The sequence below is a fragment of the Hippocampus zosterae genome, chromosome 20 (assembly GCF_025434085.1).
Source record: "Hippocampus zosterae strain Florida chromosome 20, ASM2543408v3, whole genome shotgun sequence".
Classification (NCBI taxonomy): domain Eukaryota; kingdom Metazoa; phylum Chordata; class Actinopteri; order Syngnathiformes; family Syngnathidae; genus Hippocampus; species Hippocampus zosterae.
The window spans coordinates 6,124,401-6,152,156 of NC_067470.1; the positions used below are offsets into that span (position 1 = coordinate 6,124,401).

The 27,756-nt window shown below is 44.9% G+C and overlaps 1 protein-coding gene across 2 annotated transcripts; it reads right to left on the reverse strand.

The window, feature by feature from the left end:
- LOC127593033 (matrix metalloproteinase-16-like) lies at positions 1-27,358 on the reverse strand. Of its 2 annotated transcripts, XM_052054214.1 has the most exons (11): positions 26,838-27,358; positions 21,364-21,512; positions 20,661-20,675; positions 20,259-20,381; positions 16,819-17,123; positions 11,295-11,456; positions 8,142-8,359; positions 5,996-6,134; positions 4,202-4,352; positions 3,759-3,874; positions 1-2,000 (listed from the first exon to the last, which is right to left on the reverse strand). In XM_052054214.1, the coding sequence occupies exons 1-11, from the start codon at positions 26,961-26,963 to the stop codon at positions 1,666-1,668; spliced, it is 1,839 nt and encodes a 612-aa protein (XP_051910174.1). In that variant the 5' UTR covers positions 26,964-27,358; the 3' UTR covers positions 1-1,665. The 2 variants fall into 2 exon arrangements, with proteins under 2 accessions (XP_051910174.1, XP_051910175.1); XM_052054215.1 differs by lacking the exon at positions 20,661-20,675 and having other exon boundaries at positions 26,838-27,357.
- Positions 27,359-27,756: the final 398 nt, after the last annotated feature.

The following is a 27,756-nucleotide window of genomic DNA, read 5'->3' on the forward strand; positions in this document are numbered from 1 at the left end:
TTCTCATCATGTATTGATCGATTTATTCATTGTGTCGGGAAATTTTTTCTTCATTGTCCCGACGTCTTACACGAAAAACAAATGTGAGATGATTCATTTCTTTCAACAAGAAAAGAAGACTGCTCTGATGAAAAACGACATTCAGAGAGGACGTTAAAAAGTTGATCTGCCGATGAGACCAACTGGATAGACTGTCCGATATTTTCTCAGATGTACCTATTTGATGGCGGGTGTACCTTTCGGGTGGGAGTTCGGCATTATAAACTAAGGTTAAAAAAAGGCCCCCCGAGCTTTTAAGGAAAAAAAAAGCCACGTTGAGCAGAGGTGCGGTTGTAAAACCTTGCGTGCATGCTGACACAGGCACTGAGCTTGACTTTTCGGGTCCTCGGACAGAATGAAAACAGTATTCTGGGATGTGTAAGAGTTCGCAAAAAAAAAAAGGCAGTAGACAGGATTTCTTAAAAAAAAAAATCCATTCACAAAAACCACAGAGACTGATATTTAAAAAGGTCATTAAGACATCAGGCAATAAAAGAAATACATAACCAACAAATCCAAAGATGTTCAAGACACGATAAATCTGCCGCAGGGAAATAAAACTTTAACAGCAACAAATGTAAAAGACAAAATAGTGGCTTTACTCCTGGAACCTCCTCCATAGAATAACATTACAAGCCGACTCTTCTTTGCCCAGAAGGGCTCAGCAAGCCAGTGCTGAGCATTCTGGGTCATGTAATAAAATCCAGAAATACCAAATTACAAGAAGCTTTTAAAGCTGCTTCTCATACAAAATAAACAAAAACCAAAGAGCAGTATAGAAAAAACAAAACAAAGAAAAAACAACACAACAGCAGAGTAAAACCAAGCACAAGAAATATTAAGTAGAATTAAGGCGAGTTAAAATATTGCAAAATCTTTTGGCCCCTGTGTCTCAAACAGACTGCCACAACAGTCAGAGCTCCCACTATTAATCGCTGCATGGATCCGGAGGACGGATCAATTGATGATGAAATTAATGAATATCCCCCCCAAAAATTCAAATAAAAATACAACAAAAAAAAAAAAAGAAGGATAAGTGATCCTCTTTGGAGAGATTTTATTTGGTTTAGTTTGGTCTCTTCCTCGGGAATATTTTAAAGGGAACAGTGCCAACCTCCTTAAATAATCAAAAAAAAAAATTGGAAAACTAAAACAAAAAGAAGTGTGATTATCTTTTGGTTGGGGGGGGCACAGATTTGTTTTTTTTTTTTTTAGGGGGGGGACGTCTTAACACCTGATATGACAGATGACAATGACTTGCCTGTGGGAAGAGTGTGTCCCGCTGAAAGTCCTCCCCCTGATTGTGATTAAGAGCAGTCCGGCAAAAGAGATACAAAAGAAAACGGACCTCAAGTTGTTGTTGTTGTTTTGTTTAGTTTTTTTCTCCTAACTTTCTGAAGGTCATTTTAGAGGAAACATTCCCCCGCAAAGTGTCCCTCTGCTCCCCTCGTTGGTGATAAAGGCTGATTCAGCAATCATCTTGTCCCGAAGGTCATGCCTTGAAGGTCAATACGGGCCAATCGTCAGGCCCCATTGGTGGTTCCGATCGCCCGACAAAAGAGGACGCGGCTTCAAACGTCCGCGTCGTCCTTCAAGTGATAGCGTGCCGTCTCTTCCTTTCACGTTTCAAACCCATTCCTGCATGGAGCGTTTGCAGTAAAGTATGTGGCGCGGCGTACCCTTCCTCTTGAACTGCACGACCGTATAGACCAGCACCAGCAGGCACAGTGCCAGCACGCACGGGATGACGATGGCGACCGCTTTCACCGTGTTGGCCTCGTTGTCCAGCTCGATGACCACGTCCGTGTTGCCGTCGCCGGCGGGCGGGCGCCCCGGGTCCGCCGCCATCAAGTCGCAGCCCATGAAGTCTTTGAGGATGGAACGCGGGTAGCCCGGCTCCACTCTGAGGAACTGGTTATTGAACTTCCAGTACTCCTTCCCCTTGTAGAAGTAGGTGAAACCTGAGGCGGCGAGAAGAGCCACACGTGTCAAAAGTTTTTCCGCCGCATACGCACACCTTCCCGCACAAACGTGAACGCCGGATGGTCATGAGACAATCTCAAAACGTGCACTTCCCAGAACAAAGCCCGAACTGAGATTCTAACCTCGGACCTCATGAAATGTATTCACCCAAGGCCAACGAACATGCAGGAGACACGCCGTGCGCGTTTCTTTCAGTCGGCAGAGAAACGATTTCCTGATGTGAAATTCACAGCAGTCATGAGTTTTTAAGCCATGTGACAAATGTGTCCAAATTTGTCCTGCACTATTTTCTCAGTATTGAAAAAGAATTCAAGTAAAATTTCACCAAATAGTGAACTGTGTGTGATTTGGCAGCTGAGCCACAGTGCACTTGTCAGCAGCGTAGTTAAGCAGGATTGTCTCGGGAGATTAATTAAAAAAGCTCATTTAAAAAAATAAAAAACAGTCAAACCCCAAAGCTAATATCACACCCAAGCACGATAAATGTCACCCAGAACAAGCTTTTTATGGGTTTATTTTTTTTCCAAGAATGAGTGGGCAATTGTCCTGGGTGTCACGCAAACAACGTCACAACGAGTCAGTGTTCATCTTTGATTCCATCCCCCTGGAGGAAGAATTCACTTGGAAACACTTGCCCCTCTGTGGGATTATTTGTAAAGACAGCGATGCAAATGTTGAGTGAAGATAAAAGGGACATTTTTTTTTTTCCTGTGGACACCGCACATAGAGGATATGCATTAGAGCGCACATTTGAAAATTGTTTTAATGCCATATCAGCTTTGGTCCAAATGAGCGATGGGGAGGTTTTGATGCCCGATGGAATTCATTTTTATGTATTTTTAGGGTGACTCCAGGACGTCCCTGAAAATGTGTCATGTAAAACTGGGCTCTTCCCCGGCATGTGACAGCTTGACTTGCTGTTCATTATTCATGCCTGCTGTTTTCGGGGAATATGAGCACTGAAATACTCGAAATGCCAAGAGAATGAAGCGAGATTGGACGCCAGATTTCGTAAAAATGGTGGACGGCTGACACCGTTTCTCAAAAAAGCGAACCTACGGTGCACGTGATGAGTGTGGGTCTCAATCAGCGGCGCCGCCCACCCCTTCGCGCTCGCGCTCCTCCCGGCCTCGGCGGCGGAAATTTTGGGCCACGGATCTGGCGGCCGACCCACAGGACAGATGGCCCGAGCGTTCGGCACCACCTGCCCCGCTTTTTCCGACCAAGGTGCTTGCCAAATCAGGGCCCGAGCCCACCTGGCGGGATAAGCTCGACGAGGAAAGATTTTCACAATCCAGCACCTCGCCAGGTGAACACTTTGAAAGTTATGCATCACCTCCCCCGTACGTGATTCGGGCCATCGGGCTAAAATTGAAAGATCCCAGTGGTGGCCTTGTTCCTCCTGCTCCAACTGAGCAAAGCGGCCCAGATTGGCGAACAAATGAATTCGGGGGATAAAAAAAAAAAATCTTGAGTAGGTGACCTATTTTTATATGCCACGAGCAATATTCTCAATACTTGCTTTGCATGCCCCTGCAATAAAAGTTTCTTCTTGTCAAATGCGAGGACACCCGTAACAACACCATGTAGAGCGATGTAAAAATAACGGGGTCAAATGTCAAATTCATACGGCCCCGATTTGCTGCCTGCGGTGACCAGCTGAAATCAATACGAGCTGGCACGGCAACAGTCACGGCTGCTGTCACAATTGGAGTGCCGGCGAGGACAAATCCTACCGTTGGCTTTATCCACAAAGGCCCCCTGCGGCGATTCAGGCACACCTCTCCACACGGTGATGGGTTTGGGATAGCCGGGGTCCATGGTCCTCATTTCCTCGTTGTAGCGCCAGTACCTGAAAAGGAGCAAAAAGAGGAAGAAATGAACGAAATGTGCGTTGACGGTCACATTTCACAGCTGACGACAACAGATGGTACCTTCTGCTCAAGGCTTGAATCATTCACACACACACACACTCGTCGAAAAACAACCTTTCATCTCACCAGTAGACCCACCACTCTTCATTAAAGTAGCATGAAGGAAGCGGAACGTAGCGGCTGCAACGAGCATACTACCCAGAAAATGTCCAAACTGAAATTCAAGCTGCACAACCGTTGACACACACGCACAGCATAAAAATGTTTTTCTCCATATTTCAAAGGCGTTCACGGGGACTGGTCACCTGTCGCCTTTGAAGAAGTAGGTCTTCGCCACATCCTCCCACCACACGGCCGTCTCTATGCTCTGAGCCGGCATGCCGTGGCCATACTGGGTGATGTCCTTCGGGTATCCGGCCTGCAACACCGTGTCCTTAAACACCCAGAATTGCTTCCCTGCAAAAGAAAAAAAATAAAAAATAAAAGAAGAAACATAATGAGGGACAAGTAAATGTGCGGGTTTACCCGCCAGGTGCGATACAGCAGGAGGGCAAATTTACAAGGACAGCGAGCACAAGCTTTGGCGTAAATACCAAGCAGTCAACCTGTTGCCCTCGTGTATTCCATGTTTCCCTCATTTAAAATCGAAAGTTCTTCCTGCCCTTGCTTTGAGATACTATGGGAATTGCTGGTTAAAAAAAAAAAGTGTGAGGACATTTAAAAAAAAAAACATTAAGAAATAAACATCCTAGATGTGTTCAGAGTCGTAATAACGACAACATGAATGAGAATCCGCTGCGAAAAGCTCAATTATGTGCCATATGTTCTCATACAGTATAGACGAGTTTGTTATAAAGCAAATTGATGAAAGAAATAACTCTCAGTTCATTACTTTGCTTTTTTGTTTGAACTATTTGCTAATATGCCCCAAAATAAAATCAGTAGCACATTCTAAACGAAAAACAAAGAAATAATCCGACAGCAGCATCTGTCCATTCCTCTTGCATACACTTATGGACTCGTTTTCTGTTCAATTTTCCATTCCCCTCATTTTGACCCTCTTCTCTCTGTTGTGAACTCTCCTTCCTGGGGAGTAATTAGATGAAACTGCACACTCCTGGCAACGCGACCCCAGGAAGTGCTTTTCTTCGTCACTCGTTGAGGCGGCGGGTTGAACAAGAGGAAGTGGGAGCGGGTGGAGTGCGTCAGGGAAAATTGGATACAAAATTGATCGCGGTAGCGGGAGGAATTAACCAATGACGTATTTTGTATCTTACTTGTAGTATACCGGATGACTATCCGCGATAAAATGTTGGCCGCAATGATTACAACCCCAAAAGAATAAATGAACGAGTGGTATTTGCGAGACACAGAGAGAGCAGCGGTGGCCTCTTTGCGGAGAGGAAATCCATTTAACCTCCTTCCCTGACAAAGACCCACTCCATCCATGTCACACTTCCTCTGACCCTGACACAAATAAAAAAAACAACACACCACACCCTGAGATTAAATTCACTACCCCCCGCACCCAAAAGGTTTTGCCAGTTCAAGACCAGACGTAAGCAGCAGAAGAATAGAATAAAGGCCGAATCGTTGCGATGGTGCACATTCAAGACTTCACGACACAAGTTCATTTTCAATTTTTGTCAAATCGCGGTGTTGCATTTGGCAGTCTGGATGAGCTTTTCCTCAGCGGAAGAAGGACTCCTGGGAAATCACTTGTGTGTTTCAAGTGAATCAAGACCACGCATTAGAGTAAACGTAGCAATCCTGGCATTAGCCAGTCAGGGAAGATAGCGGGGTGGAGAAAAGGCACACGCGCTTTTGGCGCACACTGCCTAAGAAGTGTGCGCTTCCAGCAATTGTTGGATTTTGAAAATAGAAATGTGAATACAAAAAAAAAGCAGACAAGGGTTTTTTTTTTTTTTTAAGAGACACATATGGACCGCCATGAAGTTCCAAAGACCAAAATCTCCCCAAAGTCATATGAAAACTCCGTTTGGACAACATGGGCCCTTGACGTAAACAAGACACACACACGCTAGAGATGAAAACAGTGGTGGTAGTCGAGAAACCAAACAAAAAAAAAACTGCCTTACCTTTGAAGAAAACAAACTTGCCCTCACTGTTCTCATAGACCGCATCAATTTTAGGTGGCAGCCCCCTCCAGAAAACACTGATGAGCATGGGGTACCCAGGCATCACTGCGTTATCTCTTACTCGCCAAAACCAGTGGTCCTAAAAGACAAAAAGCAGAAAGTTATGCTCTTTTGCTTGAATTTTTCTTTTTTTGGGGGGGGGGGGGGCAACTTCATTTCCACATAAAAAATAAAAAAATTCGATCTGATGTTCCGTGAGGGGTTTTGTATTAGGCCTGATTGTTTCACTTGCAACATCAAAGTCCACTTTGGATCCTTCACATGCATTCTGAGATTTCCTGGAGAGCGAGCGCATCTGTTGCAACGAAGTTGACAAACGTATGGCGGGAGGAGTGGTGCGGGGGCATCGAGTCACATGTCGCATGTGCATGTCGGGTGTGTTTGGAATTTCAACATCTCAAATGTCCTCAAGGAAAGGAATGTGTGTGTTTTTGATGAGGGATTGGAAACATGATGCCAAATCGAGAGCCGGGGGGAGAGAGAGAGAGAGAGAGAGACGTCGCTCCGAAAGCCATTTGGACTCGCTTGAGAAGTCCCACCCTTTGGCAGAAAACACTCCATCACATCTTCTGCACACATGATACGTACATTGGGGACAAAAAGAGATTTGGAGGTGGATGAACACACACACACACACACACACACACACACACACACACACACACACACACAATCACGGCTCTGTCGATAGCTGATGAAACCAAGTGTCTCTGCTCCTCTTTTTCTCTCAGCATGTAATCCAATTGTTTCCTTGGATTCTGCACTGCACCGGTCTGGACACTCCTCCCCTTTCTCCCTAACCTTCTCAGTTGCTTCGCTTCAGTCGCTTTAACCCCCCACAGTCGACATGGCAACCGCTTCGCATTTTCTTTTATGTAAGGAACAGAAAAATAAGCGAAAACAGATTTAACTCTGAAATCTGAACCATTCTCAATCCGTTTAACTTCAGAACAGAGAGAAAAAAAATGTTTGGGTGGGCTTTTCCCCACCCAAACATTCTATACTCCCACTAGGAAAAGGAGGCTCAGTCAAGAAAGCCGGAAAACATTTCATCGGCCAGTTTGTTAGTGGAGGATTGTTCACTCAAAGCTGAAGTCAGAGTACATTTGGAACAATTAAGAAAATAGCGATTGTCTCATTTTGGTAAAATCCCAATACTGTCTCATGAGCACATGAATTAAAAATCCTCTCGTGAGCAGAAGTACCATTTGCAGAAACCAATGTGTTTTTTTTTTGTTCCATCACATTCACTCGGGTTTTCTTTCCCGAAATCATCATCAAGTCCCGCGATTCTCATCACCCAATCAAAGCAAGCAGCTGCTGCTCTCGGAATTGATAAAACAGCGTATGAAGACGATCACTTCGGACCGCCTGTGTGCATTCAGCCAATGTAATATCCTCTAGCTTCAAAAACGGATTGATCTTTGGGGCATAAAAAAAATGCGGCGGGGTGAGGAGGGAGATGGGGAAAACAACGTCTTCTCTTCTCCCCTCAACGCCACAAGACTCTTATTGAACCCGTTAATACTATTTATAACCACCCCTCAAAAAAAACAGTCACACATAAAGCATGAGAGGCGCGCTTTATCCTCTGTGTGCAGAACACAGGGCTGCTTTGTGTGCTGCCCCCCAAGGTTTTGCTGCTCGGCGCTGCCGTCTTGTGCTCACCAGCTTCGGCCAAGGGAAAAGGATGCATTTGGGGACGGGTGTTTTTTTCTCTTGAGCGCACGCAAGTGCTCCTTTCGACTAAGATGGGGATCTCGTCAAAAGTGTCAATTTTGTCAAGTGCTTTGTCAATTGGATCCAAGTCCAATATCTTGTTTACGTTGGCATTAGAGGTTTAAATGATACGAATTTGGATTTGGGGGTTTTTTTCGGGTGAGCAAAATCATCACGATGTGGATGAGGTGCAGAAATGTAATTGGCCACATGACAATATCCTAAGTGAATACGGGAGACCCTTGTTCTCCTCCGTTGTTGCTGTTAGCATGTCTTCGACTCAAGTACAACCGGGTCAGTATTGTGCAATGCAAGAGGGGGCATAAAAACTAACCCGAGGTTCAAATCAAAAGTCACTCTTGTTTACCTTAAACACAAACATCTCTCTCCTTAGTATTGCCAAGGTGTTGAAACTTCCATCGCAGATGTTGGGCTTAGAATTGGGATGGGACGGTCTGTCACCGGGAGGCAGCCTCGGAGGTCTGGTCTGCCGGTCCGGTTTGCGCGGATCCGACGGCGGGTTGGAGCGAGCGGGCGGCACCGTTGGCAAAGGCTTGGTGGGCTGTGGGAGCTTGTCAGGAGGCCCTACAGAAAATAAGAAAGTCAAATCGTCAGGAGATTTTTATTTGACCGCAATGGTGTAAATGTCAACAAAAAGATGAGATGCGGCACGTGTGCAAAACTGTTCACGACGACTGCTTCTCCTAAACGGCAAAAAAAATAAAAAAATAAATGACGCTGGGAAAACCCGAACGCAACAAGAGCAGGCACAGTGTGCACATTCCTCTCGCTATCTCTCACACTTGCACTTAATATTCATGAATAACATGAGTCGACTGAAGTACAGAAATCCGCAGAGTACAAAGAGAGCGGTAGAAAGGAGGCCCGTGAGTGGGTTGCAAGCGTAAATAATTGATCACATGATGGTGCAGAGATAACATTCCCTGTGAATGTGAAGAAGAGGAGATGACGTTGACCCGGCTTCAAAAGAAGTGGCCCTTGACGATATTATTAATATGGCAGAAGCAAAGAGAACTAGAAATATCCCCTTCCGTCCACTGAACCATGAGAAATTGCCGATAAAGTTACCGTCAAGCTTTCAAGTGAATGTGAGACACATCAGACGATTCAAATTGGAATGAGCGACCGAAAAAAAAAAATATATATATATATATATATATATATCCATCCATCCATCCATCCATCTATTTTCCGAACCGCTTGATCCTCACTAGGGTCGCGGGGGGTGCTGGAGCCTATCCCAGCTGTCTCCGGCAGTAGGCGGGGGACACCCTGAATCGGTTACCAGCCAATCACAGGGCACACAGAGACGAACAACCATTCACACTCACACCTAGGGACAATTTAGAGTGTTCAATCAGCCTGCCATGCATGTCATCTTGCAGTCCACAGAACTGATGATTGAGTTTTTTTTCTTCATGAGAGGGATTCCTTTCACTGACTGAATTCAATCCTGTGAAACACATCCCAGATTAGTGGCGGCAAAGCGCTCTACAGTTATGTAAGCAAGGGGGAGGAGATGACGGTCAGCTGGACGGCTCCAAGCCATAAACAGGCAACATCACTGCGCCAAGACAAGGTAAAAATTGCATGGAGCTAAATACGAGATGGAATTTTTTTGGTCCGCCGTGTATTCGTATCATAAACAAAACCACAAGGGAAGAATACACCAGAAAGCAAATTTTCACTCATGTGATTAAGTATACCCCGAGGCAACTGAGTCGGTTTTGTTTTGTTTCCCCGAAGAACAACAACAACAACAAAAAATGCTGTCAGTCTAAGCTTGGTTTTAGCAACATATGCCAAAAGGCAAGTCTCGAGGTGTATTTTCTCGCGATCAAGATAAGACGGTACTGTTGAGCGAGACGAACGCATGAATACACGTCGCTCATGGCAGTCAAACAGAAATCAACAGAAACCCTCGTCGTGTGGAAAGAGGCTGAAGGGCTCGTTTTGCAAATTGAATCAGACATGACTCCAAGATGTCTTATACGCAACTATTTTTGTTGGCTGTAACATAAATATAGTCATTGGCTGGTTGAGGGGAGCGGTGACATTTTTGGGTGACAAGGCTTTTGTACTGCTCACTTGGTGGGTGGAAGATGGAAATGAGCGCCAAGCCAGAGGCCACAATTTGTTATCTCAACGCCGTGTGTGACAAAAGCGCTTAAGTCTTAATTACATTTGCTATGAACATGTACTGTAGTCTGCTCCTCGATATGTTCGCTGCCAAATGACATTGGCTTCATAAGTCCAACATGATATTAAAATGTATTCTTCATCATTATTGAGCCCACGCTAACACTGGATTAGGTGGCAGGCGTAACCCGGCACGGCGGACGACCGGTTAGCACGTCCGCCTCACAGTGCACAGGTGTGGCGTTTGATTCTAGCCCTGGCCTTCCTGTGTGGACTTTGCATGGCCTCCTCGAACCTGCGTGGGTTTTCTCTGGGTATTCCGGATTCCTCCCATATTCCAAAAACATGCATGGCAGGCTCATTGACCAGAATCTGATTGAACTATCCATCCATTAGACACTTTCTATATCACTAAGCCTCATTAGAGTCACGGCTGAGTTGCTGGAGCTTAAAAACAGAGGACTGGGTGAGTGCAGAGTACAACCTGGACTGTTCGCCAGCCAATCGCAGCCAAATCTGATTCCAGTAACCCCAATGCAATTTCACAAAAGGCAATTTTGGGCAATTTCTCCCGACTCCCCATGCCTCATTACTTTTGTTTGACCAATTTTCCGACTCCGTCTCAACTTCCCATTGATCTAAACTCTGAAGGTCGCACCACCAACCGTATTTAGATTCAACACTGAGTGTTACTGAGTGTTGGGGGGGCTGGGGGGTGGGGGGGGGGGTCAATTTCTGTGAGAACAGAGAAGGGTTATTCGTGAGAGGAGCTGCTGCCATTTGTCCTGCCCTTCAACTCTGAGTATAAGAGAGAGGTGGAGGTAGAGGAGTAAAACACAAGAGGCATGAAGAGAGATTTGATCCCTTGCCCAGGTTTGTCACTCCCAAAGGTACATACCCAAGTCATGTAAACAGATGGTAGGTAACGGGTGTGTGCGTGTGTGTGTGTTTAAGAGCGAGAGAGAGAGCAAGAAAGAAAGAGAGTGAGTGCATCCATTCGTGTGACAGCCCGCTGTCATCGCGTTGGAGTGTAACTGGCTTACAGTCTCAACTGTTACTTCCCTCCAACTCGGATGAGAAACTGAGGACGAGATGACAAAAAACTGTCAAATGTGTCATTTAAGGGTTTCCCACCCCAAATACATCACCTGTCAATCAACAGGGTGACTTAGATCTGATGGGGAGGGGTTCAAAAGAGTACCGTATTCAGAAAATGTACGATCGTATAAAAATGAGGACTCTGCTGGCGCTTTTCATCAAAGTTCCTGTACATTTTATGTTCCGACTTGATACGGCCACCCTAAAGTTACACCAGCTTTAAGAGAGGACAAAAGTGCCACTATCAAAGAAGCAGCCTCACCATAAATCTTTTGGATGCCCAGCAGATCGTCCACGGGCAGTTTGAAGTTCTCAGTGTCCATGTATTGATAGAAAGGAGCCATGATCGCTGTGGGGTCGTTGGAGTGTTCCAGCCCAAGTGCGTGGCCCAGCTCGTGCACTGCCACCAGGAACAAATCATTCCCTGAAAATTTAATGGAGAAAAGCGGGACAGAGAAATCAGACATTGTGTGATCCAAACGTCTTAGAGCAACTGATTCGGTCTCGTAGTCTAACAGCAAACTCTATATTTGTTGTTGTTATTTCAGTCTTATTTATTGAAGGTCACGCTTAGCAGCTAAAGAAGCGTATCATGTTCAAGAATTTACTGTACAAAGCAGACCATCACTGACAAATCCTATTTAGAGAGTCACAGACTGATTGCGGTGATCGAAATGTCAGCAGCCTCTTTGTAAGATGAATGTCACGCCCAACGCTGCCTGCATTCTCTAAAATGATTCACTAAAAAGCCTTGGCATTCTTTCAAACAAAGTCGTGGCTTTTAAAAGTTGAGATTTTTACGGCGAGATCAGAGGAAATTTTTATTCAAGCTTGTAACACGGAACAAGTGTCCAGGGATTAAGTTTAAAGCAAATAAAGAGAGACGGGGAGAGAAAAGGAGAGAAAGAAGAAAGCAAAATGGCTCAATGATTTTAGAATTAGCTTTGCTGGAAATGCTACACTGCTCAGCAGCCAAAGACAATTCTGAAGGCCCTTTCACATGATGCTTACTCTGACGCACGACAAATGCCGTTACAATAATCCTCATCCCAAATTTTTACCTGCAAACCAGAAGAGAAACAAATAAAAGATTATTAGTGTCATGGAAATGTTTGATTTCTTATAGAATACATGTTTTTTTTCAGTGTATTGCTAGGCAATCAAAAGTCAATTGTAACACTTAATCAGATGAGAGGAGAGCAAGTCCACCATTTCCATCCTGGAGACAACATAAGCAACTTATATAGTTTGCTTATACCACCATTTAGTCCTCCTACTTGGATAACTACAAGATGAACCGTAAATGAGATTTTTCCAATGCCTCATTCTCAACCCTCAACTCTTTGGCCTGTCGGGGGCATTAGAGGTGAGTGGTGTCCCCTTTAATTCACGCCGCGCAAGACAGTGATGTCCCGTTGGCTTTGCGTTGAGACATAAACAAAGCAAAGGCGACTTGGTTCCAGCCTCGCCAACGGTAAGGATACAAGACAGGTATGAGACGGATGGAGAAAAAGAGGGTTGTGTGAAAGGAAGAAATAAGGCAACAAGAAAAAAAAACCCTTTCAGCGACATTAAAAAAAAAAACCCAAAAAGGCTGAAGTGAACCACGTCTATTCATGGTTTGCGATTCACAAATTCACAGATGAGTGGCGATTGAAAAGCTCTGTCAGCTAATTATTTTGAAGGATGAGTTTGAAATGATATTAAAGTGCTATTGATCATAGTTTTGTGGTACATTACGGGATACGGTTTTGACTATTAATGTAGACATTTGTAAACATTTTTTACAAGTGGCATCAATTACTCCGTTTATTTTATTTTTTTTAATGTTGGGGCTTTACTGTCATAGATAAGTCTAAACAAACAAAAAAATAGACAGAATTATCATCGTAGAAGCAGAAGCAGCTCCCAGCGGAGCATTTTATGAATAATGCAAAGACATCCATACCATGGCTGCACTTAAAAGTCTTTGGATATGTTTGAAGTAAAAACAAACCAAAAAAAAGCAGAATAGGCAACAACGATGGGGAGTTCATGAATAGACTGATGAGCAGGCAAAATGTTCCGTCTTCCCTCCCAGTGGTTGCAGGAAAGTCAACAGGTTGTGAATCCTCTGCTTGCTCTTTTGCCGTAATTTACGAGGTCCCTACACATGCCGCAGCCCATCTGCTGACGTGGTAATACAAGGTCCTGACATAAACACGGACAAGATAAACACCCACGGGTCTCCAAATTAGATAGCGGGGCCGCGGCGATGCAGCCTGACCAAGTCAGCAATTAAGATGGTCAGCCTGTAATCCTCGGTTGTAAATAAGCGCAGACAGTCTCCTCAATGATTTTTGGTGTCGCGCCGCATATCTGCAACCACATAGCAAGACCTTTTTGCTCTCATAGGTAATATATAAGATCGCCCTTCATGTAACTGAAAGTGTTTGAGGGAATCGCAATTGCGTCTTCCATGTGGAGAAATGTCAGTTTATCGAACACAAAGCCCAAAGTTAGGTGCGGTGAGGTGTGGGTGCTAAATTGTTTCCCGGTGTTATGCTTCAACAATTCCCCGAAGTGACTGACAATTTGGGTTTAGAATTGGTCTTGGAAACAACTCTATAAGAACCAAAGGCGGGTAATTGCATTCCCGTGTTGTTTTGTGTCATTAAAAAGTTGTGCCCCGCAGGATAGTGAAGCTATACAATAGCTTCTTGATGGAAACAAACACTGTGGGCCTAATTTACGAAGATCCCAAATGGCGGGCGCTAAATTGTGTGCTAACTCATTTGAACAGATTGCGTGCGCCGTTGGCAACAGGTGTAAACGCAGTGGGTGGGGTGAGGGGTGCAGGATTTTAATGGCCGGTTTTACACGATAGGAAATGGATGGATGGCTTTCACAATGGAAAATTGGTGAGAGAATTTTTAAGCACAAAAGCAAGTTTAAAGATGGAATTGTAACCGTTACTGAAAGACGGGGGGGGGGGGGGGGGGAAACATTGGGTGCAAGAGAAATGCAAACGTGTGCACATGCAGATAGATATAAAATTGTCATTGAATGGACTATTGACCAACTTTTGAGAACTGAACTCCAACATAGCAACGTAGCGCGCGTAATCTGCCGTGGGGGTCATTATCTATTACCAGAAACTGCAACTGAGCGAAATTCAGAATTTGGAATCTTGCCAAAGGACTCGGATATGAGCGGCTCTCGCGGACTTGAGGTAAATAAACCAGCACAGAGCATGGAATTAATGCTGCCGAGGAAAGGACATCCTTTATTCTTGTCATGTTTATCTCAGCGCAGCACCTGTGAGCAAGACAGGGTATTGGTGTACATATTTATTGTGATCATTTATCATTAATAATACATTTCCAAGCAAGGGTGTTTTGCAGAGGTGCCCTTGGAAACCCAAAAGCATCGCATTTGTTTGTGAAAACCCTGTCGACGCCAGGGAAGGAGAATGGACACACAGATGCTTTGCAAATCATCGGGAATTAGGTTGCTGGTGTCGTGAATAGAAAAAGAATCACTCTGCCCCAGTCGTAAATTGAAAGCAACTTAGAAATGCTTCACAAAACGGAATGCAATTGAAATCAACAATAAATGAACGAATCATCAAATAATATCTCATACAAGATGACGGCAGTAGTTCATCCGTAGGGTCGTACGAGGGCTTTGCAATAATAGTGCCCAAAATCAAGGGTCTCAAATCGCCCAACCGAGATCTCAGTGAATAATGTACTTGTGCCTTCATTATTGATGCGAATGTGAATATATAATAGCAATGAGGAAAAATGCGGGAAGATCTGGAAGAATCAATCTGATTGGATGAGTCATATCCGTCTATAACGAATTCCTGAGAAAAAAGGCAACCACTAACACAGCACTAATTCATTTGTTTGTTAAGAATTATGGGTATGATCTTATAAGGACATATGACTGACTCGTGAGAGAAGGACACCCCCTCCGGTGCACTCTGCATGTGAGCCCCACCGCCCATGTGGAAGTTGATGCTGCTGTCAGTAGGTGGCTGTCTATTTCGAGTAAGAGCCTGGTGGGCAGAAACACGTGGTAACATTTCTGCTTCCTTTCCTGACATTATTTTCCTTCCAAGTGTTGTGAATGCAAAGCTACAGGTTGTGACATTCGTAATTGGATAAGACCGTATAAGCCACAGAGACATTTTCACACACACAAAAAAAATCTAATATAATAAAATAAAACACACACACAGAACACCTATATGTGACGGCAACACTGTATAGCAGAGGTGAGCACTTGTCATTCATCAGCGTACGGGCCGGCCATTACTCCAGGTCGTCACCTCTGCAGAACAGCAAAAATGTCTTATTTCCTGTGTGTTCACCTATTCAAGTGCGGCGCTATGGGATGTTTTTTTTTTCTAACAGAAATTTATGGAGGTCTTTGAGCACATAGTGGGAGTTATGAGTCACTCTCGAGTGAGTCTGATTGTCTTTGCATCAAACTGTATGAGCTGTGTTCGTGGTTGATTTTGCCCCATTGGTGCAACAACGCAATTGTTTCTGTGAGACTGAAAGTCAAAATGGCATTTTGACTTTGGCATCAGCTTGGAGTATACGAATATTTACATACTACATCATGTAGCAGAGGGTTCGTCGCTGGATGTTATGTTTGAGCCATCTGTTCACACGTGTCTGTGTTGCCGGGTAAAGGTTCAGGCGTAACGTCACGTGTAGACGTCCAAGACGGAATAGCAGTGCGCGCACTTGAGTCGCATGCATGCATGTATGCGTTTATCTCTCAGCAGACCGAGGATTAATTCTCTGATTTTCACTGGTGGCCTCGTCATCCAAAACAATAACAAAAGTTACATCCACAGTCCTCTGGTGCCAACAAGCACAGCGCCAACTGGTCCTTCTCGTCAACGGTGCGAGGGATTAGCTATGACAGACTGGCAGCTTACTGGACAGCAACTCATTAGCCAGTGTGCGCGTGTGCACGTGTGTGTGTGCGTGTGTGTGTGTGTAAAAACAAAGCTAAAAGATTATTTCTGTCCATTTCCTGGTATACCGCCTACTGCCCTTCAGGAAAGTAAACAGCAAACAGTCGAATCACTTTTGGGCCGTTGTCTGCCGTTGCGATACTCAAGCTTAGCGAGCTAATTCCATCAAAGTGCACGCATGGATTGTTGAAATCTAGCCAGCGACACCTGAGCCTGCAGGTTACGCGGCTTCCAGAATCCTGTTTTAAACAGAAACGTCGCCGCTTCTTCAATCGCATTGCGGCTCAACTCATCTCCTGTTTTCAATTCTCAGCCATTTCCTCTGGAAATTGTCTTTACTTTTTGCTATGGGGCTTGCTCCGGCTCTCCCTCACAGCATGTCTCTTTGGTGAGCTCATGAAGCTAGAATATTTGTCTTGAGAAATTGTGCCATTCTGAATTATCCTTCCTACCTCTTACCTCTGATGCCTTCTAGTCACACATTATTATTATTAGAAGAAGATCCTTTATTAGTCTCACAATGGAGAAATTCCCAATTTTATAGCCAATATTATTTTAATTTATTGATTTTTTTTAATGTAAATTGAATTTGACTTGGGCATTCTGCGGCTCCGTCGTCTGTGTCATTGTTTTGATTCATGACTTTCTCAATCATACCTGTTCATATCGACTGTAAACAAAGATTAAGAAAGCCCTTTGATCGCCCAAGGAGGAGCCTGCGCCTTTGGAGGACCCCTGCTTTCCACCGATTGACTGACACACGCATACCTCCAGATGGCTCACACCATAAGAAGCCCAAAGCAAGACTTACCATCATGGTTGGGGTTGCCCAGTGTCCACGGCTCATCCGAGTCAAAGTGCGTGTCTCCTCCAATTCCTGGCCCTGGGAAGTAGGCATGGGCTAGGAAGCCACCTTCGCCGTCAAAGGGTGAGCTGTCGCCGTGGAAACCTGAGGCAAAGATGATTGTGATGTCCACGTCTTTCTTGGTTCGTTCCAGTTCACTGTACGGCACAGCTTCGAAGCGCAGCGGCGTCACGCTTTGCCAAACATCAAAGGCTCGTCGGATAGCATCGTGGGTCTCCTCGGCGCCGACTTTGGGTGTCACGTTCTTTATGCTGTATGGATACAACGCAAAATGGGGGCGTTAAACGAGGTTTTTAAAGCATCGTCATATGCAGCTTATGCATCGTCACGGGTTGCGCTGGAGCCTTTGGGCAAGAGGCGAGGTACACCCTCGACTTGTCACCAACCAACTATTCACACCGAACGCATTCCCAATTTCCGATGGAAGGTTATGGTGGTGAAGGAGTTTGCAGTATCCACATATTTCAAGCTACTCGGATGCCCTCGAGAGGGGAAATAACAGCATTCTTTACATGTGTGTTAAAGTGGGTTTGTGTAATACACACACACACAAATTCACTTTGGCAACATTGAATAGGAAACGGTTGTCTGTTCGTCGTCGCTATCCGTCTTTCTCGCTCTCTCCATTAGCTTCCTTTTATGTTTTTATAACCTCAACTTTTGCTGAATCCGCACCATAAAATGTGACATTGGAGTCTTTCTATTGTATTTTGGGCACTTTCTCTGTAGACTTTGTTGAAGTTGTTGTATATGGAGAGAACCGCATTCAGGGAAGCCGTAGCCTGGATTCAAAATCCGCAACCTCCGAACTCTGAAGTGGAGGTACTGACCACTCGCCCACCACACCGCCCAGCATGTATCTCATGAAGGCAAAATGTTGAAAAGCCAGCCAAAATTAAGGATGCATTTATTTAGCTTTTTTTTCTGGAGTATTCTTGCCATGAATTGGTAAACGTGGTCAACTTCAACCCTCGGCTGAATGATTGAAGTACACAGAGTGCCCACGCTACAATAATACAAAGTCAAAAATACGATTCTGCCATTTATGTTTATTGAGGCTTGCTTTCCACAGTCCACTGCACGATTTGTGAACGAGGGTGCCCAATTCCATCCTGCCAGCTCTAATACGTTGCAGGTGTGGGGAGGATTGGACAATTTTCGACTTCGCAAATCGACTTTCTAATTAAAGCTTATCAACAGCCCACTGCCTTCTGAAAGCCCGAGTCTGGTTAGTCATGGAAGGAAAACCTCTCTGCTCGCTATGCTCTGAAAATATTTGTCACGGTATTCAAATTTGGTTTCACTTTTGGGTTTGTTGCCAGCAGCTTATGAGAAGAGATGTCCGCCCGCTGTTGTACTATGAACATGACTTTTTGTTTATATTTTGAGAGTAGCAGTATGGGTAAAGATTACCGTAGAGCGAGAAATAGTAGAATACAATACAGTATAATCAAAAACAGACGGCGATTTACAATGCAAGCGGGCAGAAAATATATGGAAAGTATCAAATGGAAATCAACAGCGGAGACCATCGTGTTCTGGACATGACACATATTGAATGGATTCCATTCAGGGTGCATGAGCTGTAAGTTTCTTGAAATCACCCATCACTCAAGTCATCGTCTTGTCTTTGTGATGACATTCCAAATCGTCCGTGACTATTTTACAGAAACCACTGTAAGTACCACATATCAAGCTTGATGGGGAAAACAATGACACTAAATGCTGCTTGTTGCGCGAGCAGAGTCTTTCGGCTTGATCGATGCCATTTCAGGAAGCGTCACAGCGGGACCGACTGAAGAGCCAGGACATGATAAAGACGAGGGAGGAACCCTTGCCAATACGGAAACAATGGGGGCCACTAAAATTAAAATGGAAGGAAAAGGCTCCAAGTATTCTGGACAAATAGATGTCCTCGTCCTGCTCTGTTTTTTATTGCGACGGACAGTTTTGACCCACAACTTAATGAAGAACCAAAGTTGGCTCGGCCGATTGCAAAGCCACACATGCGCCTCATTTCGAGCCATTTCTAAGACACGAGCAGCTGCTCGTTGACAAATGGAAGAATGCAAGTCCTTCTCAGGCCATATCAAATATTGAACTGCATGGTGTGAGGTGATAATTACTCTGGATGCATCCCATGCGCTATGATAGTACTTGCATGCGGGGAAAACAGTCGGGATGCCAAAGCTAAATTAGGGCCTCCCAACAGCACTGACTCTATGCGGCTATGTGGCAGCGAGCACACACTGGGCTGCTTTGCATTAATTATGCTTTCTCAAACCCCAGCTTTGTTTATTAATGACTATCTAACAAATTTCAAAACGAAAGATGGAAATTTTAAGGGGGTGACGAGACCGTGACCAAAGCTGGAATCCAGATTGAGACAGATGGAAAGACATGAAAGATTCAGTTGCAGAAAAGCGTATTTCCGGGTTTCGTCATCAGCAGCCCAATAGCAAGAAAAAAATAAAAAATAATATTCACTGCACAATATTCAGTTGTCTATTATTTAATGTGTCACCTTTCTTTTATGGCCTTATTAGCATGCGAGCCTGGTTATGATAACTTTATGCGAGACGACGCGACTGTCCTGCTCGGTGGCAAAGCATTTCCCACTGCCGGGAGAAGTCGAAATGCAATTCACCGCATCCACAAGTCCCCTTGCAGCATAAAGTCAAGCCCACCACCATGTAGACCTCTTCACCAATATGCGCACAAGAGCAAATGCACTCCCAAAATCCTTCGATCCCATTACGTAACCACAATCTATCCCCAACTTTCCACTGGGGGTTCCTCTCCTCTCCTTGCAACTCATTTCGTTCTGCTACCGGTTCTCTTTACTTCCTTCTTCCCTCTCATCTCCGCATAACACCGACCTATACTGAGCCTGGCCATGTGCCTCCCAGGCATCTTACTGTACTGCAGTTTTTTTCAAATTTGTCCTTCTCGATGCTCACATCTGATCTTAAACGACAGTAAATGACAGCCATTTTTTAAAATCCGAGGCTTTACTCAGGTTCTCCACTCCCAGTCCTGTGTGAAAACATCCCTGTTTGCGTGGTATTAGCTTAAGTCCCAAAACAGCTGTGTGTCTAATTTCATATTCGCCACGCCAAAGTAGACAAAAAGAGAGCATTTAAGGATCGTCCCATGAGCCGTAAAGTCAGAGAGCAAGCCACATGACAGATAGAAGCGATTTTACACATTACAAACTTCAATCTCGGCTGAAAGCGACACAGAATTTATGATGACCAGCACGTTTCCCACCTTCTTTGCCGTGACAGACGTTCGCATCATGATCCGCTCCAATCAGACGTTCTTTTGTGCTACGGGCAAGAATGCGCAAGGGAATTTTTGCATTGCGACATGTCGGAGGCACTCACCTGTACGTGATATGCTTGTGTTGCCACTTTTGCCCCGTGAGGGCGTACCGCCGTTTCCTGACGTTGAATTTTGAGACGCCTGCTATCTGGTCCGGAACGCCACATCTGGGCTTTTTCATCCACCTGCAAGAGACAGTCGAGCGGTGTTGTTATAACTGGCAACATTCTCAATGATGATGTGGCAGACGTTTTACGGAGCTGTATCTATCCAGCCCCCCGCCTCAAAAAAAAAAAATACGGAGATTAGACAAATAATAAGTACAACATGCATGAATACACGACACAAAAAGCTTTTTATTCGGAGGGCTAAACACAACATGCACGTCTTTCTCAATTCACACATTTCCCTAGTAGGCGTTATATCGTAATCAAAAGACACATTACGCTCAAAGGGCACCTCACCTTATTGTGTTACTGCTGCACGGAGAGAAGCAATGAGGAAATAGAAAAACAGGCACACCGTTAGCTGGTCACATTTCACCCGGTTTCAGTCCACCGCTTAGATAGCAGTCACTCGGCTGGCGGACACATTACCACATTTACAGTTCAGCGACCAAATTGAGCTCATTGCCGTTTGGTAGCACGGATGGCATTTCGCGTCGCTGGGGACAAATGTCAGCCAACACCGTTTTAGTTACGTTCTACGTAAAAAGTCTTCTTACAATGTGTCAGGGATCGATGACAACGTTCAAAAGATTTACCAGCACTTGAATTTCTAACGATACACGTGATTGTGTTTATGTATCTTTTTCCAGACAGTGTTTTGTTGCAAGGAGTTTTTTTTTTTTTGTAGATGTTAGTAAACTACTAAAAAGTACAGCATAGGCTTTTACTGTCAATCGGATGTTCATCCAGTTTATAATGTGGCACTTCACCTGCTGGAGAGTGATGAATGACCGACAAATTTACTGACACGGCCACCACCAAAATGTTTTTTTTTTAAGTATATACAATGATAATACAGTAATGCTCTCAGAAAATTCCCATGTTTAAGGTCCCATGGAAACTGACCAGAACATTTCTGGGAATTGACCAGGAAATGTTCCAACCTTTGTCACCCTCCCACTCCCACACACACAGAATTTGCTAAGCATATGTAACTCACTCGATGGTGGTGCTGTCCAGAGTTCCTGTAACATTGAGGCCGTAGCGGCGCTGCATGGCAGCGATAGCGGACTGCATGACTCGGGAAGAACGTAGCACTGACATTCTGGGGTCTGCAGGAGGGAGGTAGCCATACCTTTGGAGCCATGTCTACGGACAAAGAAACACAAATTAGGGAGGGTAGAGAGAGTGAGACACTGGTGAAGGGTTTTTTTTTTTGGGGGGGGGGGGGGTTCTTTTATAGGTTGGTATTTGAGTAATAGTCTTATTCATTCCTGTGCGGACAGTAAGATCAAAGAATTGTTATCATGCGTGTGGAGCAAAAACAGAATGCCTTGAACAATCAAGTTGTTGTCTTTGCTTTCGGTGAACATTGAAGAATTGTGCTCATTGTAAACAATGATTGGAAGATTTGTCCAAGACTTTCTAATGAACAGATTAAGTTAACTGTCATCATCATTTACTGTGGACTCGTGCCATAGCTTGGAAACATTTCAAACGAAGAGTTCAGTGACCTTTATGAATAAATAAGTGTTGAGTTTCTGTTCCACATCTCATTGTTATAAGATCCGAAAAGCGCAGACGAGTTAGCAGTTTTGGAAGAAATGTTCCTCATGAAAGGGAAATCGGCAGGAGGAAAATAGAATGTATGTCAGGTGTAGAGAGCAGAATGGAGTCTTTTATCGTGTCGTTTGGCTTGTCAGGAAAAGAAATTGCCACAATAGAGCTCGCGGTGTCGCTATAAAATCCTGCCAAAGGGAATCACTGCTCAGATCTTGGGAGGGGGTGGGGGGGGGGTGTCGGTCGGGCTTTCCCACTGAAGAGCTTTTGGGATTTGGCTCGTCCAAGACGCTCTGTATCCCTCATCATCAAAACGGTAAACAGAACAGCCGACGTCTGCATTTTTGTGACACAAATAAAACCTACCAATAAAAAGAACCAATGCATTGTACGCATTTGCAATGTGTACAAGTGAGACTGGGAATCCAAAGGCTCATAAAACTGCCTGGCAGCAAGCTTCCCCCAATTAGCCTTCAGGCTGCTGAGCTCGCTAGCAAAACGTCAGTATTATTCTACCATATACTAGAGTATCGTTAGGCCGTTTACAGGTATGTGGAGTGTGCTGCATAAACGATGACATTTCCCAAACAGGCATGAATGCGTGGACTGGGCAGTATGAAAGCAGTATCCAGTGAAGGTCAAACCGTCACTCAGCGGAGTAAATGTGAGGTCATGACTGCATAAACAGTAACATCTGCTTTGTGTCACATCATAAGACAGAAAATGGTTTCATTTAAACGGCACAAGTCACATGAAAACGGCAAAAAGTATCACTTTTTGATGAGGACAATTCTTCTATTCCAAAAGGAGTTTTGGTCATTTGTGCATTAAAGAGAAAGGGGTCATTTCAAGACCAATTTGTCCTCCAATTTATTTGCGTGTTCCAAAAGCACTGAGAGCTTTCACATAGCTCGACGGCATCTCAAAGAATATCCAAAATTGTTCGCAGTGCTCTCAGATCTCATTTTGTAACATCACTCTCGTCTCTACTGCTATATTTTTTTTTTTTACTTCTAATGCATACTCTCCCTTTTCATGTCCTGTAATCATCTGTTCTTCCTTGGCGTCTCCTCTTTGCCACATTTGGCTTTGCCCCTGACCACTGACTCAGTGTGATGATCAGAAAAAAGGCATGGTACATAAAAAAAAAAAACACACACACACAAGGCTCTTTTTCTTATGCCATTTTTTAAATAAAAAAATTATTCCAAAATTTTCAACCCTGTTCAGTGTTTCGATGAGTGCTGGAGTTTATCCCAGTTAACTTTGGCAATCGTGTCACTTTTAGCCAAATTGTAGATGGGCGAGGGGAAATCTATCCCACAATGACAGCAGGAAAGTCAGCATGTGTACTACTGCACAACGGCAAATGGAAGAATATGAAATCCCACGCCGGCAAAACAAATGCGATACGGTATTTTAATGTCGATATTCTTTGTAGTAAAATGCTGGTTGTAGTGAAGGTACTTTGCAGTAGCAGCAAAGGCTTGTTCGGGTAGTGTCGAGTTAACCCGCGGAAATGCGGCTTTAATAGCACATCGGCAAATGGTGAACGTGAAAATGCAAGTCGAGAGAAAGTCAACGCCTCCACAAAATAACTTTATGGGGCTGCTTTGGCTGTCTGCCAGTCGGTTAGTCGTGGCATAACTTTTGTGAAGAATCAGACGTCAATTCCAAAGCTATCCGGCTTCATCGAGTCCAAGGTTGCTTTGCGTCTTTCCACCTTTATCACCATCCGTTTCCTTCATTAGTTTCTCCTATTGTGTTTAACGATTTCCCCTGTTATCGATTCACTTTCCGTGGCGATTTGAGGATCCTTGAAAGTCAACCCCAGCTCGACAGCCTCCTTTCGTCAATGATCACTCGCCATTCTAGCCCCTCCCACGAGCTTGACAAAGAGAGGGAGCTGATGTGAACCCCAGGCCAACTCTCCCCCTCTTAAGCTCAGACCGCAGCGGACAAGCAGAAGGTGGCCTAATCACGACCGTTGGGTGCCATCAAAAGGCCAATGCGTAAGGCGACGGAATTACTCCATTATGGATGAGGTGTACGTCAGGGAGCCCGGCTGGCATGGCAGCACATTCGGAGCATGTGGCGACTGTTGATGCTGCCACTGCCGACAGATTAGCTGACATGAGTCTGGTCCCTCGGGTCACGGGGACAGCAAGTCATGTTTTGCTTCAGCCCACATGTGCGTGTGAGCTCCAGACATGACAGATGAACTTCACTGAAAAGATGGGAGGATGAAAGTGACTTTGAAAGAGGAAAAAGAATGGACACACAGGCCAAGAGTTCACTTGGGTGGGAAAGCCTTAATTGAGCGTGGTCCCTTCACACGTGTAAAATGCAGATGAGGCCGCTTTGAGCTGGTTAAACATCTGTTGCTAGGTAAAACGGGTAGCTACCCATGCAACGGTGCCAACTGCAATATTTACAGATACAAGGAGGTAAGTGGGCTCTTGGTACAGGTGAGGCATTGGAACTTCGCCACGGTCCACTCGCAGAGCGTGCCAGATCTGACCACTCTAAATTATTCATCACACCAACAACCACTGGCGAGTGTGCCAGGGTTGTCAAGGAAACCGCAGCCTTCCTGCCCACACCAGTGACCGCAAACCCACACGTAAACACGGAATCTAACTGCTCCGTTCCTCCCGAAATCCATTCCGAAGCGCAAACGGAAGTTGGACAAAACTACAAGCTGAGATTTGCCATGTGATGCACTGCGGGCACTCCGAATTTTAAAAGGGTACATAATCACATTCTTGTGAGCCAATACGCATCTGGACAAGGACACAACCACAATACTTAATGCATGGCCTGCTTACCTCAGTGGCCCCATTAGGACAAAATGTCACAAAAATGTCACCCACAAATGTCACAGTCTGATCCAACATACTGATCAGTGGTTAGCGCCTTTCGGGAAGGAGCGTATTCTTCTGGGGTCTTCTTCAGGATTTGAACTAAAACCAAGATTGAAATATGATCTATATTTTCAAAGCCTCTGCAAAAAGGATGAGCGTCGTACTCCGTTCAGCCGCAAATGGAAGAGAAACACCACAACCAACAATGAGTTGATCTGTGTGTCGGACTCACGCTATGAATCTACACAGGTGTTGTATACGTCTCGAGGCGAGACATACGTGGACAACAGACTGACGTAGACACCCCAGTGGCGACATAATCTGCTTTTACACAAGCCAAATGACACACGGCACTGACAAAAAAAAAAAAAACATGTCAGAATTAGGTAAGATTTAAATCTGACATCTCAATAACAAACAAATGCAATTGCGAAGACTATTTTACAACAATATAGGAGTGTCTTTGACTAGAGGGAGAGCACGGTTACAGCCAAATTATACTCCGAGAGCTTTCCAGAAGCATCGGTCAGTCATCCTCTTTGTGGCCGGAAAAGGCTTTCTGATTGCAGCAATGCAATGGGGCCTTCTGCCGTGAGACAAGTGAGGGGCAAAGCTCTTCCTGAAGATGACCGGGTTTGGCTGGTACATCCCAAAACGAGCAATAACGCCACGCAAACAGAGAAAATGCTGGGGGGGGGGGGGGGGGCGGGGGGGGGGGGGGTGTCGATGCACAAAGACTCATTTAGCACGCGCAATGTGATTTATCCACCCCGGCACACTTTGCATCTTTTAAGACAGCAGCTGAGAAACACCTTGAACGATGACTGAGGATATATCGTGATGAGAGGTGAATGGGAGAGGAAAAATAAATCATTTCCGCTCAAGTAAATTTTTTTCAAAGAACAAAATCCAAAATTGTCAGAAGCAAGTCAATTCTTTCTGAATGAGCTCATCATTGACTTGAAGAGAGTCACGAGGAGTCACGCCATATGAACTCTGACAAAACTCCTTTCAAGTGCATTTGGACCAGTTTTGTGATGTTTTTCAGCGATTTGGGAGTACTGGCCAGCTCTTGCGAATGTCACGGTTGTGCCATCGCTTGCCTCTTGATGGTGTCTTTACTTGTGTTCTAAGGTATATTCAACAACTTGTAAATTCATTTGTGTCCTTCCTCTGACTGCCACTTTTGAACGGTCCTCAGATATTGTTGGAAACCGACCAATTTGTAAAAAAAAAAAAAAAAAAAAATCATACTTGGGGTTTTTTTTCTTCACTAATGAAGGGATGTGCATCTGAACCGGTTGGGTTCGGTACCAAGGTTAAGAACCACTGCAGTAGAGACTTCAATTAGGATGATGGGGCACCTAAAACAATCCACGCACGATCTTAACCCACAACTGTGAGGCAGACATACAAATCACTCGTTAACCGCGTGCCTCCGACGCTGGTCCGTTTGCAAATGTTGGATTTTTGCATCCCTCGACATCTGAAATAGTGGACAGGAAGGCAACACACTTGAGGTGTCAATGAAAGATGAGAGCACTTACGAGGCATCATGCATTTGGGTTGCTCTGATGTCATCACTATGCCGCTCAAAGCCTGTTATGACAATCGTATTAAATGTCATTTGAGATTCCCACCGTGAATTCCCACCGTTCAGTTGAGTTGAATATCAATTTCTACTTTGAATAATCATTACGCCGGGATATGGATTGTGGATAAAGACTACATGTTGCTATTCTATTTAAAAAAAAAAATAATTTAGGACTTATAATTTAGGACTGAGTAACGGTAAGATCATTTTTGGTCGACAATAAATGGCAATTACTCAACTCAGAAGTGCAAAAAAAATAGGATGAGCTCTCGCACAACGAGCCCATTGTTGAAACAAACACAATGAAGCGTGTTTGTTCGACGTCAGGACAGACAAAAGTTCCCGATTTGGACCATGGGGGGGCGGAGGGGAATAAGCACGGCGTTGTTGACATGATCCTTTTTGACAAGACTATATTTTTCTTTTGACACCAGGTGATGATGTCCCGTTTCTTACCTCCACGCTGAACGGCTGCTCCTCTCCGTTCACGGCACATAAAATCCACAGCAAGAACTGAAGGCATATCGTCCCCATCCAGCAGCTCCGCACACATCTCCTTCTGCGCACAGTCAATAAAACCATAGTGAGCGCCGCTGATTGTCGCTCTTTGTCTCTCGCTTCAAGTTTGACTCGCAGTCCCCACAAACAAGCCGGAGGTGGGAGTCATCAATCCTCAGACGGCGAGCGGCAACATTGTTGATGCATCGCTGAAGGGATGGTGGAGGACAAGCAGCGAGTACGGTCAACAGCCCACACTGCGTTCTCAGGAGGAGTTTCGCTTAACCTCATGTGGAGGGTGGTGGGGGACGAGAAGCATTTAACGACCGCCAGCCGCCTCGCGGTGCAGCCGTCCCCGGAGCAGTCCTCCGCTATCTCGGCTGTTGTTCAAAGCCTCCGGAATCGTTTCTGCCTGGCGCGGCATAGCTGCTCGTTTTCAATTGCGCTTCCCACCCGGTGCGCATGCGCGGCTTCAGCAGACATAGGAGCGCCCCCCCCCCCCACACACACACACACGTTCAAATTGTGTGCAACAACGAACATAACAAAACACAAGTGACAGCGTTTGAGGTCGCTTGCACACGCTGTGACAAGAGGATGACTTTCCACAGCCGCACAATAGCAGGGTTTCCCCCAGTTGCACACAATACAACGGGAATTCGGTTTTAAGGCTCCGCAATGCAACATGTGAGTTATTCCTGATTTCAAATGTATATATTTTTATGTAGCAATCAAAAACGAAGCGTTTTCAACGTGGTTCTATTCAAAAGCGCGTGGCCCTTTTTGTTGATGATGGACTGTTTTCATAGATCCTCGTCATGGCCACTAGAGGGCAATGAGTGGCCCCTTGTAATTCAAGAAACGCTTACAAACTCAG

Excerpts from the sequence above, each read along its gene's own strand:
- LOC127593033 (XM_052054214.1), bottom strand. The coding sequence starts at position 26,963 with ATGGTTTTATTGACTGTGCGCAGAAGGAGATGTGTGCGGAGCTGCTGG. Across the intron at positions 6,135-8,141 it reads GAGAGATGTTTGTGTTTAAG|GACCACTGGTTTTGGCGAGT; the intron begins GTAAACAAGAGT and ends TTTGTCTTTTAG. Across the intron at positions 3,875-4,201 it reads TACTTCTTCAAAGGCGACAG|GTACTGGCGCTACAACGAGG; the intron begins GTGACCAGTCCC and ends GCTCCTTTTCAG.